Here is a 17,946-nt window from a genome sequence, read left to right on the forward strand (position 1 = left end):
TGCTAAAGTGACATTGGAGCAGAGTCCTGAAGGAAGTATGTTCAAGACCTAACCTCCAGTACCTCAGAATGTGACCTCATTTGGAAATAGCATAGTTGCAGGTAGAATTAGTTAAATTAAGATACTGGAACAGGGTGGACTCCTAATCCAGTACAACTGGAGTTCTTACAAGAAGAGAAAAATTTAGATACAGGACAGACAGACTTAGAAGAGAATGCCATGTGATGACAGAAGCTCAGAAGTGTGCAGCTACAAGCCAATGAATGCCAAGGATTGCCAGCAAACCATCAGAAGCCAGAAGAGACAAAGAAGGATTCTCCTCTACAGGCTTGAGAGGGAACATGGCTGTCAGGAAACCTTCATTTTGGAATTCTACCTTCTAGATCTGTCAGATAATACATTTCTGTTGTTTTAAGCACCAAATTTGTCATACAAGCAAACCCTGGAGATATTGTGGGTGCAGTTCCTGACCACCACAATAAAGCAAAGATAGCAACAAAGCAAGTCACATGAATGTTTGTTTCCCAGTGCATATAAAAGTAATGTTTATACTGTACTATATTGTATTTAATGTGCAATAGCATTTTGTCTACAAGAATAATGTACATACTTTAATATAAAAAGTACTTTATTGCTGAAAACCATCATCTGAGCAGTCAGCAAGTCACAATATTTTTACTGGTGGAGGGCCTTCTCTCAATTTTGGTGGCTGCGGACTGAGCAAGGTGGTGGTTGCTTAAGGTTGGGGTGGTTGTGGTAATTCCTTAAAATAAGACAACAGTGAAGTTTGCTGCATTGGTTGACTCTTTCTTTCTTGAAAGATTTCTTCATAGCAAGTGAAGCTGTTTGATAGCATTTTACACATTGTACAACTTCCTTCAAAACTGGAGTCAATCCTCTCAAACCCTGCTGCTGCTTTATCAACTAAGTTTGGTTAATATTCTAAATCCCTTGCTCTTATTTCAACAATGTTCAGAGCATCTTCACCAGGAGTAGATTCCATCTCAAGAAACCACATTTTGGCCCATGCTTAAGGACCTCCTCTCTTAAAAGTTTTATCATGAGATTGAAGCAATTTGGTCACATCTTCAGGCTCCACTTCTAATTCTAGTTCTTTGGCTATTTCTACCACATCTGCAGTTTCATCCACTTAAGTCTTGAACCCATCAAAATCATCCATAACTTCTTCCAAACTTCTGTGAATGCTGATATTTTGAACTCCTCCCATGAATTGCAAATATTAATCACTTGGAGAATGGTGAATCCTTTCCTGAAAGTTTTCAATTTACTTTTCCCAGATCCATCAGAGGAATCAGTATCTGTGGCAGCTATATCCTTATGAATGTAATTCTTAAATAATAAGACTTGAAAGTCAAAATGACCCTTGATCCATGGGCTGCAGAATGGATGCAAAATGAATGTTAGCAGGCATTCCAGTTTGCTAAAGCTGCCATTATGCAAAATACTAGAAATGGATTGGCTTTTATAAAGGGGATTTATTAGGATACAAAGTTATAGTTCAAAGGCCATAGAAGTGTCCAGACTAAGGCATCCACAAGATGATACCTTCACTGAAGAATGGCTGATTGCATCCAGAACATCTCTGTCAGCTGGGAAGGCATGTGGCTGGTATCTACTGGACCTTTGCTCTTGGGCTGTGTTTCAAAATGGCTTTCTCCAAAATGTCTCTGCACTTCTGTCTTTTCTCCTATTCTCAGTTCCTGTGTGTCCTTGCTTCTTTCTCCCAGGGTGTTTCTCTCTAAGAATCTGGGGAGAAGGGTCCTCTCTTAGCTTCTCCAAGGCAAACTTTGTGCTTCATCTCTTAGCTTAGCATCTCCAAACATCCTTCTGCCTGCATCTCCAAGCATCTCCAAGCATCTCTGTCTTGTCAACTCTTAGCTCTCTTAAATACTCCAGTGAAACAATCAAGCCCCACCCTGAATGGGTGAGGTCCACACCTCTATAGAAATAATTTAATCAGAGTTCTCACCCACAGTTGACTGGGTAACATCTCCATAGACACATTCAATCAAAAGAATCCACTCAACAGATTGGGTTAAAAGATCATGGCTCGAAGAACCTAAGACAACGGCTAGGTGAGACAAGGCAAAAAAACACCTCCGTGAAAAATGCTAGATAAAAAAACAGAAAGTGACCTAGAACACCACTGCCAGCGATGCACCAGCCGGATAAGGTCTGCTAAATCCACAGGGAATGTGCATTTGGTGAAACCAGGAACCTGCATTCTGAAACGAGTGAGTCAGTCGGCTGAAAATCCCATGGCCGCGCTGCGGTGTGGGGAAATGGTAGGCTGGCATTTGGAGAAGGACTAGTTCTTTAAAAAAAAAAAGCCCGGGAGTGGCTGCAGATATGACAGGGAGAGCCGTGCAGTGAAGCATGGTGGGAGTGGGCTGGGCTAACACCTCGGTATCTGGCGTGGAGGATACCCCTTCCCACACCCGCTGCTGATTGTCTTGAGACCAGAGGAGCAGAGGGGAACCAAAAGGAGAAAAAATACTGCATTCCTTGCAGCCATCTACCAGTGGGCAGGGGACACTCCTGCCCAGGGCCAGACCCACAGCCCAGAGCCGCGCCAAGAAACCCAGTGTGATGGGGAATCTTTCCCACAGCACTACACACAAGCCGCAATATCGGCCATGGACAGTGGCCTTTAATACACCCATGGCTGATTGTCCCGGAGCTGGGAGGGCGGAGCTGTGTGAAAAGGGGGAAGTTAACGTGTCCCATTCAACCATCTTTGAAGCAGGCTGGGAGCGCCCCTGCATGGCTCAGCGACCCAGGGCTTCCCTGGCAGGCTGGGGCACACTAGTGACGTGGCATGGCCCTCCCTCAGCAGAGGTCCTGGAAGAGCACAGCCGGGAAGGGGGAACTGCTCGGAAATCCCAGGGACCCTACACGAATACCAAGGACTTGTGGGTCAGCGGCAGAGACAATTTGTGGCAAGACTGATATGAAGGCTTAGGCTCCTGCAACAGCCTTAAATCTCCGGGAACACCTGGGAGGTTTGATTATTAAAGCTGCCCTGCCTGCCTAACCACCCAGACACATGCCCCACATTCAGGGTGGACAGCACCAACAACACACCCAAACTTAGTGCACCAATTGAATCCCACAAGAATCAGACCTCCACACACCACAAAGACAAAGTTGGAGAGAACTGACTTGAGGGGAACAGGTGACTCACGGACACCATCTGCTGGTTAGTTAGAGAAAGAGCATGCCACCAAACTGCAGTTCTTTCAAATTAGGGATCGAGTAAAGCAAATGCCAAGAGGCCAAAAACAACAGAAAATCTTAAAGCATATGACAAAACCAGACGATATGGAGAACCCAAACCAAAACACCCAAATCAGAAGATCAGACGACCCACAGTACTTGGCACAATTAATCAAAGAATTACAGACAGGCAACAAGACCATGGCTCAGGATATAAAGGACATGAAGAACAGCATGGCACCGGATATAAAGGACATAAAGAAGACCCTAGAAGAGCATAAAGAAGAAATTGCAAGAGTAAATAAAAAAAAATAGAAGATCCTATGGAAATAAAAGAAACTGTTGGCCAAATTAAAATGACTCTGGATACCCATAATACAAGATTAGAGGAAGTTGAACAACAACTCAGCCTCCTCGAGGACCACAGAACAGAAAATGAAAGAACAAAAGAAAGAATGGGGAAAAAAATTGAAAAAATCAAAATGGATCTCAGGGATATGATAGATAAAATAAAATGTCCAAATTTAAGACTTACTGGGGTCCCAGAAGGGGAAAAAAAGGGTGAAGGTCTAGAAAGAATATTTAAAGAAATTGTTGGGGAAAACTTCCCCAACCTTCTACACAATATAAATACACAAAGCATAAATGCCCAGCGAACTCCAAATAGAATAAATACAAATAAACCCACTCCAAGACATATTCTGATCAGACTGTCAAATACTGAAGAAAAGGAGCAAGTTCTGAAAGCAGCAAGAGAAAAGCAATTCACCACATACAGAGGAAACAACATAAGACTAAGTAGTGACTACTCGGTGGCCACCATGGAGGTGAGAAGGCAGTGGCATGACATATTTAAAACTCTGAGAGAGAAAAATTTCCAACCAAAAATACTTTATCCAGCAAAACTCTCCTTCAAATTTGAGGGAGAGCTTAAATTTTTCACAGACAAACAAATGCTGAGAGATTTTGCTAATAAAAGACCTGCCCTACTTCAGATACTAAAGGGAGCCCTACCGACAGAGAAAAAAGCTGAGGGACTTCACCACCAGTAGATCAGTCCTATAAGAAATGCTAAAGGGAGCTGAGCAGGCTGAAAGGAAGGGACATTAAACAATTGACTGAAACTACATGAAGAAATAAAGTGTACCACTAAAGATCACATGGTAAATATAAATACCAATACTACTGTATTTTTGATTTGTAAATCCACAATTCACTTCTTACAGGATCTAAAATACATAAACTGTAATGATAAATCAGTGGTTTTGGACTCAATGTAAAATATGTAATTTTTGACAAGAACTACATAAAAGTGGGGGAATGAGGGAGTATAGGAACATAGTTTATGTGTCATATTGAAGTTAAGTTGGTATCAAAGAAAAACAAGATTGTCATAGATTTAAGATGTTAAATTTAAGCCCCATGGTAAACACAAAGAAAGTATCAGAGAGTATGACCATAGAGATGAAAAGTAGACTAGGGGTTCCAAGAAGTGGGGGAAGGGGCAATGGGGAGTTAAGAAATGAGTGTAGGGTTTCTGTTTGGGGTGAAGGGAAACTTCTAGAAAGGGATGGTGGGAAGGTGATAGCATTGCAACATTCTAAATGTGATTAATCCCACTAATGGAATGCTAGGGAGGGGGTGGAATGGGAAGATTTAGGCTGTATATATGTTTCCACAATTGAAAAAAAAAAAAAAAAGACAGTCTAAATAGATGACAATTAAATGTCAAGGATGATCCTGGATGAGATCTGTGGATGGAGGACAGGAGGCTCAAAGGAACACAGATGGGACATAAGGGGGAAAAAAATGGTAATATAGAATGTAAGCTTTGTATCAAGGTTGAATTTCTTGAACTTCTTAGCTGCGTTTAATGGGATTGCATAAAAGAATGTTCTTGTTCATGGGAAATGTATATGTGAATTATAGTGTTTTTTCAAGGATGTGTGCAGCTTGCTCTCATATGTTCAGAAGACAGAGCAATAGTTGATGGATGATAGGGAGGGAGGAAAGAAAGAAAGAAATGGTGGTGTGACAGGATGTTAAAGGTGGTGGACCGGGGTATCAGGGGAGGGGGATCGGGGTATGGTGGAGTTCTATGTATGGGGTTTGTACTGTTTTTGCAACTGTTCCTGTAAGTTTGAATTTATCTCAAAATAAAATTTCTTATAAAAAAAAAAAAGATCATGGCTCTTCTGGGGTCCATAACAGCTTCAAACCGGCACAGCAGGCATGAAAACAATACTAATCTTGTTGCACATCTCCATCAGAGCTCTTGGTTGATCAGGTGCATTGTCAATGAGCAGTAATATTTTAAAAGGGATCTTTTTTTCTGAGCAGTAGATCTCAACAGTGGGCTTAAAATATTCAGTAAGCCTGTTGTAAAGAGATGTGCTGTCATTCAGGCTTTGTTGTTCCAATTACAGAAAACAGGTAGAGTAGATTTAGCATAATTCATAAGGGCCCTAGGATTTTTTTGAATGGTAATTAAGCATTGGCTTCAACTTAACATCACCAGCTGCATTAGCCCCTAACAAGAGAATGAGCCTGTACTTTGACACTTTGAAGCCAGGCATTGACTTCTCTCTAGCTATGAAAATCCTAGATGACATCTTTTTTCCAATATAAGGCTGTTTTTTCTACATAGAAAATCTGTTGTTTAGTTTAGCCACACCTTCATCAACTGTCTCAGCTAGATCTTTTGGATAACATGCTGCAGCTTCTATATCAGCACTTGCTGCTTTACCTTGCAATTTTATGTTATGAAGAAGACTTCTTTTCTTAAACCTCATGAACCAACCTCTGTTAGCTCCAAACTTTTCTTCTGCAGCTTCTTCGTGTTTCTTGGCCTGCACAGAATTGAAGAGTTAGGACCTTGCTCTGGATTCGGCTTGGCTTAAAGGAATATTGAAGCTGGCTTGATCTTCTCTCCAGACCACTAAAACTTTTTCCATTTCAGCAATAAGTCTGTCTCACTTTCTTATCATCCGTGTGTTCACTTGAGCAGCAATTTTAATTTCCCTCAAGAACTTTTCCTTTGCATTCACAGCTTGGCTAACTTTTGGCACAAGAGTCCTAGTTTTCAGCCTATCCCAGTCTTTAGTATACCCTTCTCACTAAGCTTAATCATTTCTAGTTTTTGATTTAAAATGAGAGATGTGTAACTCTTCCTTTCACTTGAACACTGAGAGGCCACTGTACAGTTAATAATTGGCCTAATTTTTGTGTCTCAAGGCACAGGGAAGCCCGAGGAGAGGGACAGAGATGGGGAATGGCCAGCGGGTTGAACAATAAGCACACACACAACATTTATCAATTAAGTTCATCATTTTATACGGGCACAGTTCACGGCACCACAAAACAATTACAATAGTAACATCAAAGATCACTGATGACAGATCACCATAAGAGATAAAGGCTTCACTTTATTGCACTTCACAGATATTGTGTTTTCTATAAATTGAAGGTTTGTGGCAATCCTGTGTCAAGCAAGTCTGTTGGTGCCATTTCTCCAAATAGCATGTGCTCACTCTATGTCTCTGTGCCACGTTTTGGTAATTACCACAATATTTCAAACTTTTTCATTATTATCATATCCGTACCTTACAAGGATTATACAATCCCATTCCTTTCACATTTCCTCAGATAACATGTAGATGTGGTCTCTAAGGAGGGTTTTCCCCTCTCTGGGTTCTCTACCATTCTCATTTTTTTAGTGTTTTGTTATAAACTTCAGTAAATGCCTTATTCCAAACACAGCATGTCTTAGATGAGCTTATTGTATAAAGTTAATCAGAAGAATCAGCCATGAAATCAGGAGTGCTGGTGATGATAAAAATAAAATATTTCACTATACAAGGTAAAATATTTGTCAAAACTGATCCTATGGTTTTACCCTTGGGAAGATGGTTGCTGCAAACGAGAGGCTAGGCCTCCCTATAATTGTGCCTAAGAGCCTCCTCCCGAACGCCTCTTTGTTGCTCAGATGTGGCCCTCTCTCTCTAGCTAAGCCAACTTGAAAGGTGAAATCACTGCCCTCCCCCCTACGTGGGATCAGACACCCAGGGGAGTGAATCTCCCTGGCAACGTGGAATATGACTCCCGGGGAGGAATGTAGACCTGGCATCATGGGATGGAGAACATCTTCTTGACCAAAAGGGGGATGTGAAAGGAAATGAAATAAGCTTCAGTGGCAGAGAGATTCCAAAAGGAGCCGAGAGGTCACTCTGGTGGGCACTCTTACGCACACTTTAGACAACCCTTTTTAGGTTCCAAAGAATTGGGGTAGCTGGTGGTGGATACCTGAAACTATCAAACTACAACCCAGAACCCATGAATCTCGAAGACAATTGTATAAAAATGTAGCTTATGAGGGGTGACAATGGGATTGGGAAAGCCATAAGGACTACACTCCACTTTGTCTAGTTTATGGATGGATGAGTAGAAAAATAGGGGAAGGAAACAAACAAACAGACAAAGGTACCCAGTGTTCTTTTTTGCTTCAATTGCTGTTTTTCACTTCAATTATTGTTCTTGTTGTTTTTGTGTGTGTGCTGGTGAGGGTGTCGGGGATTGATTTGGGTGATGAATGTACAGCTATGTGGTCATATGGACAATCGAATGTACAATTTGTTTTGTATGACTGCGAGGTATGTGAATATATCTCAATAAAATGAAGATAAAAAAAAACTGATCCTATGGTGATGAATGCACAACTATATGATGATACTATGAACAACTGCTTATACACTTTGGATGATTATATGGTATGTGACTATATCTCAATAAAATTGCAAGGAAAAAAGAAACAATACATACACATGCTAAAATAAAACCTTGCTAAACAGCAATAATAGAACATTTAAAACAATTAAAAAAAAAAGACTGATCCTAGCCCTAACAAAAATGTCCAGGCAATAAATACGTAACTGGGAAATAAGCTGCCATTTCTAATGTAACATCCTTAAAAGAGACAAAGCAATGAAGAATTAGACCTAATTCGGACAGCAGGTTGCAAAAATCCTCATAAGAGGACTGACCCCTGTCCAGAGTGGAGCCACACACATCTGGCTCGTTCAGATGATAATTTAAGAACTTACTGTGCTGGTTTGAATGTACTATATCCCCCAAAATACCATTATCTTTTTGAGTGTTTCTGTGGAAACACTCAAAGAGGATTTACAAAGAGGATTTATAAATGGGTGGGTGATGACTCTGATTGGATAGTTTCTGTGGAAGTGTGGCCCTGTCCATTCAGCATGGGCCTTGATGAGTTTACTGGGGCACTATATAAGCTCAGACAGAAGGAGCGAGCTTGCTACAGCCAAGAGGGACACTTTGAAGAATGCACAGGAGCTGAGAGAGGAACTGCAGATGAGAGACAGTTTGAAGATGGCCATTGAAAGCAGACTTTTGCTCCAGAGAAGCCAAGAGAGGACAAATGCCCCAAGAGCAACTGAAAGTGACATTTCTGAGGAACTGCAGCCTAGAGAGGAACATTCTGAGAGAAAGCCATTTTGAACCCAGAACTTTGGAGCAGACGCCAGCCATGTGACTTCCCAGCTAACAGAGGTTTTCCAGACACCATTGGCCATCCTCCAGTGAAGATACCCAATTGCTGATGTGTTTCCTTGGACACTTTATGGCTTTAAGACTGTAACAGTCTTAAACAGTAAACAAATAAACCCCTTTTATAAAAGCCAATCCATTTCTGGTGTTTTGCATTCTGGCAGCATTAGCAAACTAGAACATGTACTGTACTCCTTAATTTCTCTTTGAATAAATAAATGAGATTGTCTATCCTGTAGCAGCCAAGCCATGGCCCAAGAGTAATCCCTATCATTACATATTCAACCAACTGGGGAGTCACTCCCATCAAAACCAAGAGACAACCCAAAACCTCCCACTCCCACAGCAATGTAAGAATGTTTTACTACAGAGCCAAAGGTAAGAGATGATAGGGAATGAGAACCTGTTTCCACTACTCTCTCCTATAAGCTTTACCTACAGATCAATCTGGTCCTCTGTCTTTTTAGAATCAGGTACTGAGTGCTCCTGTGGGTAGGTTAGGGAAGATTAGGATATATCATTTTTCTTGCCTTTAATCCCTCTAACCAACTTAAGCTAACTGAAACAACTAAAATAAAAACAAAAAGTTCTTATTTTTTGTTCATTTATTCATTTATCTAATATTTGCTGAATGCAAACACTCTCATAGATCTTGAGATACAGTGGTGGATACGATACAGTTCATGCCCTAAAAGAACTATGAAAGAAAGACAAATAAACAGAATACAATCTTCTGTCATCAGCATTACAGGATTGTCCACTCCATTACAGCCTCCTAGATCCTAAAAAATTACCTTCCCTCCTTGTCTATATCCAAACCCTATTAAACAGAAATAATAAAGCCATTCTCAATCATTTGGGGGCTGTTTTAGTTTCTAGGCTGCTAAAAGAAACACCATACAGTGGATTGGCTTAACAACAGGAATGTATTGGCTCAGAGGCTAGATGGCTCACTTCCTCCCCTTCTGGCTGATCGGCAATCTTTGGGGTTCCTTGGCTTTTCTGGCACATGGCAATGCACATGGCAGTGTCTTCTTTCCCTTCCGGATTCTGTTGGCGTCCAGCTTCTGGCTTTCTCCTTCTGTGTCCAATTTCCTTTGCTTAGAAGGACTTCAGCCATATTGGATTAAGGCTCCATTCTCACTCAGTTTGGACACATCTTTAATAACATCTTTAAGGCCCTATTCACAAATGGGCTCACATCCACAGGACCACGGGGTGAGGCCTGAACATGCCTTTTGTGGAGGACAGAATTCAATCTCCAACAGGAGCCCAAATGTGTAAACGGCTTCTGTAAACTTTCCCCTATGAAAATGCCTTGTAAAGATTGACCACTGTGGTGGAATTAATATGCAAATAACACATTTACAACATAGAAAAAGTATGCTCACACATTGGTTTATTCAACCATAATTATGTATACTCAGAGAAACCAAATCCAGTCAAGGCTAGGTCTCTATGATGTAAAGAGGAGAGAACAGGAAAACACTTCCTGCCCTCACTCACTTCCTACAATTTAGATTCTCACCATTAGCATTATTCTTTGGAGTAAAAGTTTATCTTCAAAGGGCCACTGTATGAATTAAATCATATTACCTGGAAGAAGAAATAGGATAACATAATAGTACACATGAAAACCATCTAGTACATTAGCAATTATATGTATTTGAACAGATTTCATCAAATCACTTGAGATTCTAATACAGAAAAGGAACATTTTGACAGAGATGGTGGCGGTGGGGATGAGGGAAGCAGCATTAGTTGCTAGAGTGAGAAATACTAAAAACAAACATTATCTATCTCACAAATTTGCCTAGATGTTGCCTTTAAATCATTAACATAATATCTAAATAATCTCAAAGAGAATCCAGTGGGAAAGCATCAATTCAGAGAAGCTGTATTAATCTTACATCTAATAACATATCAGGAAGTTTCTGCATTCATATGTACTCATAGCTGTCCCAACACTCAGTGGCCCACTCCCTCTTTTTAGGGAGCTAAATGACAGATTTGAGGATCAGGACAGAGTGACCATCCATCAAACTCTGACCTTCTTACAGATCCATCGTAAAGAAGCTTCACAGCTAGAGGCTTGGAGACCCTCTTTGTTGATGGTCCCACACATCTGTACCAAACTGTTAGAAATAATCCTAGAAGAAAACAGAAAAGTTCATTCCTTAACGTGAAACGGAGAATGAAGAAGTTAAAAGGCATGAAGGGATAAACTAGGAAAATTCTCCTTCTTCAGGACCCTACTTATCTCAGCTCCCAGAACAGCAGAATAAGAACTGCTCATTGCCCTGTCCCTAAAATGTCATCCTTTTTTTGCTCCTTACCCACTTTACATTCTCTGCCTTGCCCCCTAATTCCTGTCCTTCCCACACTTTCCTCTCCTCTCCATCTGCTAACCTTGATCTATTTCCCCAGACATATTTTCTTCCTCTTTTCCTCTTTTTTTTTTTTTTTTTTTTACCCCTCCTTTGAAGCCTCTTACCTTGTGAAGTTTAGGGCTGATCCATCTTCCCACCTCCAACCAGAATTATTCCTCAGACCAACCCAGTAAAAGTCATTACTGAGGAAATCTTTGCACAGGTTCTAAGGGAGAAATTGAAGATGATGAAAAACAAAACAAAAAGCTAAAAGAGATTCAGAAAACCAAAGAAGAATCTCAGGATCATAGTCAAATAATTATTCTTTATATCCTCCCTCATTACCACCCACTCCAAATAACTAGTTCCTTTTTTAATTACTAATTCTAGAGAGCTGTTGAATTACAGCGGAGAGCAGTTTCCTAGAATTGAACTTTTTGTCTATAATTGCATGCTTATGACTTGACAGATAAGATAATATTACATCTCTTTCTTCCATCCCAACTTTCTCCATGATTTGAAGGAGCACCTGATAGATATTCAGATCATTTCAAAATAAAGAGCTAAATACTGTTGAGGAAGCAGTCATCTTTCTCATCATTACTGAATACATAGATTATCATTGAACTATGGCAATATGCTTTGTTTTTTCCTACTAAACTCCCATTTTTCAAGTCCTAAACAATCTGGTATATGACAAGAAAAAAAACATCACACGTAGTTCTTAAGGGAACCAGTTTCAGACAATGTTAAGTTAGCTTCACCCTTTATATGCCCCATGTTACCCACTAGAATAGAGGTAATTCTTTGCTTTGTATGGTCTGACATTCAAAGAAAGGAGTTTATTCCAAAGGGATGAGATTCTCATTGTAATGTTGAATATAATGTTAAATTTTCAATGTGACGCTGATGTTGACAAGTATTAAGTTTGTTCATAAGCAAGAAGGATAAACTTTTAAGTCTGAAGACAAAAAGACTGACAGAAAATAGTTACATATAAAATAAGAAGCAATATTTGTATATGTTTTAGAGTACGGATGTATATTCAAAGGTATTCATATTTGTCTTAGATACTGTGCTGGTATGGATGTATTTTGCCCCCCAAAACGCCATTATCTTTGATGCAGTCTTGTTTGGGCAGGAAATGTATTGGTGTTGATTGGGTTGGAGACTTCTGATTGGATGTTTCCATGGAGACGTGATCACTCAACTGTGGGCGAGATCTATCATTGGATAATTTTCATGGAGGTGTGGCCCCGCCCATTCAGCATGGGCCTTGTTTAGTTTACTGGTCAGACAAAAGGAGCAAGCTTGCTACAGCCAAGAGGGACACTTTGAAGAATGCACGGAAGCTGAGAGAGTAGCTGCAGATGAGAGACAGTTGGAAGATGGCTGCTGAAAGCAGACTCTTGCTCCGGAGAAGCTAAGAGAGGACAAACACCCCAAGAGCAACTGAGAGTGACATTTTGAAGAGGATCTGTGGCCTAGAGAGGAAAATCCTGGGAGAAAGCCATTTTGAAACCAGAACTTGGAGCAGACGCCAGCCACGTACCTTCCCAGCTAACAGAGGTTTTCTGGACACCATTGGCCATCCTCCAGTGAAGGTACCTGACTGTTGATGTGTTACCTTGGACACTTTATGGCCTTAAAATTGTAACTGTGTAACCAAATAAACCCCCTTTATAAAAGCCAATCCATTTCTGGTGTTTTGCATTCTGGCAGCATTAGCAAATAAGAACAGACACCAAAGCCTATGGGTTAAATGTGGTAGGCAAGAACAATGCGTACAGTAGTGTTCATATACATTAATAGCTGATGTCTTTGTGTGTCCAGCAAATACTATGTATATAATTAATGAAAAACTGTTTGGCTTCCTCTCTTTCCTCAACTTCTTATTTTAATTCCTTGAAGTCACGGCAAACTCCTTGTGAAATAAAATGGAAAGCATTCAGATTGTTTCTCTATTTCTTCTTCTAATTTCTTCCCAAGAAGCTTGTTTCTGTGATTTTGCTTGGTTGATTGGTTGGGTTGGGTTGGTTTTCCCTGAATTAGAGTTTGAATATAGTAAAATATGTTTTGAATATGTTTGAATATGTTAAACATATTGTCTGAATATGTTAAAGAAAAAGACCATATCTTGGTCCCATGATCATATATTCCCTGGTTGATCATTTGTCTCAAGCCTCCTTCCTGTATTAATGCTTTGAGATGATCTTCCATTTTGTCTGGCTGCAGCCATTACACAGAGCATCACATTTTCAAATTTGATGAATTAGCTCTTACCTCTCTCATCCCTCTGTAAATTTCTCTCCTTTGGAGGAACAGAAACTCAAAAAAGGGCAATGACATATGTTATTTCATGGTAACTTAGTGGTAAGATTTAGACTAGAACCCAAGACCTCAGCATGTCTTCCAACTACTGAGATAGTTCATCTGTCTGTAACGCACCTCTGTCTTTAAACTGCACTCTCACTAGCCCTGAAGAAATCACTGAAACTCACTCCCAAGCTGTGCCAAGTAACATCATCTTTCAGCAAGTGAAGAAACTACATTCTTTTCTGTGAAACAGGCCAAGATGACGGCTTGAGTATGTATTATAACATTAGATTCCAGTATCAGTCAGTTACTTGTTGGAGTCTCTGCATCAGTGAGAGTTCCAATATTACCCAGAATAGTCACTGATTGTTCCAGTTTGCTAATGCTGCTGTTTTGCAAAACACCAGAAATGGATTGGCTTTTATAAAAGGAGTTTATTTGTTTACAAAGTTACAATCTTAAGGCCATAAATTGTCCATGGTAAGGCATCAATAATAGGTATCTTCACTGGAGAAAGGCCATTGGCATCTGGTAAACCTCTGTAAACTCGGAAGTCACGTGGCTGGTATCTGATGATCCCAGATTGTGTTCCAGCTTCTGTCTCAGCTCCTGTGCATTCTTCAGTATGTTGCTCTTGGGGCATTCTGTCCTCTCTTAGCTTCTCCAGAGCAAAAGTCTGCTTTCAACAGCTATCTTCAAAATGTATCTCTAAGTTGCAGCTCTCTTCAAAGTGTCACTCTCAGTTGCTCAGGTCCCTCTGTCTGTGAACTCCTTTATATGACTCCAATGATCCAATTAACACCCACCCTGATGGGGTGGGATAAAACCACCATGGAAATTATCCAATCAAACATTTCACTTGCAGTTTATTGAGTCACATCTCCACGGAAACATTCAATCAAAGAATTCCAATCTAATCAACACTAATACATCTGCCCCCACAAGACTGCATCAAAGAACATGGTGTTTGGGGGGACTAATACATCCAAACTGGCACACTGATGTATACAAAAACTAACACATCTTGTTTTTTGTTACACCCCAGGTCAGATTCCTTAAACCTGGGAATTTTGCTAGAAGAGAGAGACCTAAGATGTTAGGGTATTACTGGATTTCTTTCATGCATTATTTTTCCTCTAGAAGTTTTTGAAAATCAAAAAGACTTGCTTGCATCTTAAACTTTCAGAAAAAAAAAAATTAACTTTCAAATTTTGCTCCAAAGTTATATTTTTGTTCATTTAAAAATATAGACATTAATTGAACAGCTTTGGAATCAAATATCCTTTTTTATTCAGATACTACCAAGAAAGCAGTGGAATTTCAACTCTCTACAGTTATAACGATACCACCAGATGTCCTATTTTGATGTTATAATTTTTATAGCACTCTAGGAAGATGGTTGCTGAATAGTAAGAATTTACAGTCTCTGCTCTTCACTGTCTCTCTGTACTAATTCCCTTTACCTACTCGGATCTGTATTCCTTTCACTGGCATGAATGAAGAGCTTCTCTCCTAACTTTAAGGGAGGCATAAACCTTCTTTATACTCATAGTAAAGAAGCTAAGGGAGGTAAAAGGAGTCTTTTGTGTTGTTTCCCACGGTTAGAATAATCTCTCTTTTCTCTTCATTGGGTTTTAGTCGTAGCTCTATTCAGGACACATGATTCTGGTGAAGCATTTGAAAAATCAGTACAACCTGTTCAACAGCACTCCATTCCCAAAAATCCACCTCCTGTAATAGCTTTGTTCTCTCAGTGTAGGCTATCCTGAGAATAATTATTTCTTACATTTGTATGGTACCTGAAGACTTACAAAACTCCTTTGCCTTCATTCATAATTTCATTTGAAATGCCAGTAGACAATGTGGCATTTAGGAAAACAAGCAAAATACTAGACTGAGAGTCAAGAAGCCTAGAATCTACCATTAGCTTTATTCCTGGCTAAGATTAAGTCACTTAGCCCGACTGAGCCTCAGTTTCCTTATGAGGATTTAGCCTGTATATTCTCTAGGATTCTTTCCAGTTATAAAATTATCGACCACCCTGGAAAGAAGTCAAATATTATTATTCTCATCTTTACAGGTGAGGAATGGCTCCCTAATAAGCATCCAAGTTTTCTCTCCTAGTGCTAAATATATACATTATATCTTGCTTTCCCCTCTTAGTAATAAACAAGATCACATTGTGTTCATGATTAATGACCTCCAACAGTTTCCCTTTACACAAAGAATAAAATCTAAAATCCTTACAATATATTACAAGGCCCTCCATGAACTAGCCTCTGCCAACCATTTACTCACTGGGCTCCAGCCATGTGAGCCTTCTTTCTGTTCCTTTAATATGCCAGTGTCATTCTTGTTTTAAGTTCTTTGTTCTAGCTTTTCCCTCTGCCTAGAATACTCTTCCTCTAGATTTTTACATGGTTGTCATTCAGTTTAGCTCTCAACTCAAATGTCACCTCCACAGAGAGGTCTTCTTTGATTGGCCATTCTAAAGTAGTATCCACATTCACTATTATACCATGCTGTTTCATTTTCTTCAAAGCACATATCACCATATATATTTGGGTTTTTTTTTGTTTACTGTCAGTTTCCTCTGACTAAAAAGTATGGATCATAAGAGCAAGTACTCTGTCTATCTTAATTACTTTTGTACCCCCATCATGTAGAAAAATATACGGAACTATGTTCAATAGATGTTTAAAAAAATAATGAACATAGAATCAGCTATTATGTTGCAAGAGATTAAAACCTTTTAAATATAACTTGTGTATTTTGTCCTTACCCCCATCAAGTACATAAATGTGTGGGTTGGGGAAAAGAGTGAAGGAGAAGAAAGACAGATAACATTCTAATTTTCAGGATAGATTGAAACCATTCATGTATTTCTTAACCAACTTGCTTAAAAGGATACTCATGTTAGGAAAAAAATAGGTTTTCTCATTTCTGCACTGGATTTATAAGCAAAACATTCCATTTCCATTTTATCTCCTCATTTCAAGGGAAGAAATGGCACCTATTAAAGAACAGAAATGGATAAACATTTGTTCAAAACCTCAGTTAGAGTCTGAACAGCTGGGATTAAATAATGTTCTACTTAACAAACCCCAGTCTTGCCGTTACTTACCACTCTCAAGATGCATACCATTCTAAGTCACTAGATGAGAATGGTTTACTATTTCTTGCTGGTGAGACTGAATATTGAAATTTTTACTGTGTCACTTACATTTGAAAGCCTTCTATTACATCTGTTCACTTCCTTTTTTTTAATTTTGAAGTTCTCTTTCCTTTTTTTTTAAATGCAGTTTTATTGAGATATATTCACATACCAATCATCCAAAGTGTACAATCAGTGGTTCACAATATCGTATACTTGTGCATTCATCACCACTATCAATTTTTGAACACTTTCATTACTCCAAAATAAATGAAATTAAAATAAGAATAAAAATTTAAAAGAGAGGATCTAAGATGGCAGCATAGAGAAGAGTGGAAGCTAAGTAGTCCCCCTGGAACAACTAAAAAAAAACCCAGAAACACTAGTAAATAATCTGGAATAACTGCAGGGGGACAAACGAGACCGTCCACTCACCATACACTAACTTGAATTGGGAGGAATGCCTGAGATCACAGCATAAAATCTGTAAGTAAAAACTGCGGATCCAAATCGGAAGGCCCCTCCCCCACAGCCTGAGCTACAAAGCCTCATAGTGCCCGAGAGAAGCTTTCTCCCCGCAAGCTAATATAGCTCAGCTGAGCTCCAACTGGGGTTTTAATTAGCGAGTGTGAACTGCTCACAACAAGGTACGAATCCCCAACAAGTAGACAGAGGTTTTGGGTGACGACTGACCTTGGAGAGCCAGAAGGTCGCCTCGGACTAGCTCTGTTCCTTTTTCGACTCAGTGGAGAAAGCCTCAGCCATTTTCAGTTCCCAGCTCTGTGACCCAGACAAGGCTATAGCACAGGCAGAGAGAGATCATTGAAATGCTAATGACCTCTCCTAAGGCGTCCATCTTCTCTAAGAGGAAAGGGGCAGGGCCCAGCTCTACTACCTGCATTTCATTCAGAACTTACACCAGTCAAGAATTATAGGCTAATCTTTGCATCAGGCTGGGAGAGCCCCTGCAAGGCCAGGCAGCCCGGGGCTTCCCTTGAGGGATGACGTGCACTAGTGACGTAGCACAGCCTTCCCTCAGCAGAGGTCCTGGAAGATCACAGCTGAGAAAGGGGGCCCGCTTGGAAAACCCAGGGACGCTATGTCAATGCCGGTGGTTTGTGGGTCAGCGACGAGAAAATCTGGGGCAAAACCGAAACGAAGGCTTAGACTCTTGCAACAGCCTTGAATCTCTAGGAAAACCTGGGAGGTTTGAATATTAAAGCTGCCCTGCCTCCCTGACCACCCAGACACAAGCCCCACGTAAAGGGTGGACAGCTCCATCAACAAACACAAACTGAGTTC

At 40.0% G+C, this 17,946-nt stretch overlaps 1 protein-coding gene across 2 annotated transcripts in view; it reads right to left on the reverse strand.

The window, feature by feature from the left end:
* The window catches only part of KLRG1 (killer cell lectin like receptor G1), a 114,031-nt gene that overhangs the window by 76,637 nt on the left and 19,448 nt on the right, over nt 1–17,946 (reverse strand). The window contains exons 4-6 of one of the 2 annotated variants that reach the window (XM_037847227.1): nt 11,300–11,400; nt 10,856–10,955; nt 9,001–10,401 (exon numbers count right to left, since the gene is read on the reverse strand). In XM_037847227.1, coding sequence (XP_037703155.1) covers nt 10,393–10,401; nt 10,856–10,955; nt 11,300–11,400 — 210 coding nt within the window. In that variant the 3' untranslated portion in view covers nt 9,001–10,392. Of the gene's footprint in view, nt 1–9,000; nt 10,402–10,855; nt 10,956–11,299; nt 11,401–17,946 lie in introns of those variants that run through there. The other variant, XM_037847226.1, reaches the window with a different exon arrangement.

Source organism: Choloepus didactylus, chromosome 8 (assembly GCF_015220235.1).
Source record: "Choloepus didactylus isolate mChoDid1 chromosome 8, mChoDid1.pri, whole genome shotgun sequence".
In the NCBI taxonomy this organism is placed as follows: Eukaryota; Metazoa; Chordata; class Mammalia; order Pilosa; family Megalonychidae; genus Choloepus; species Choloepus didactylus.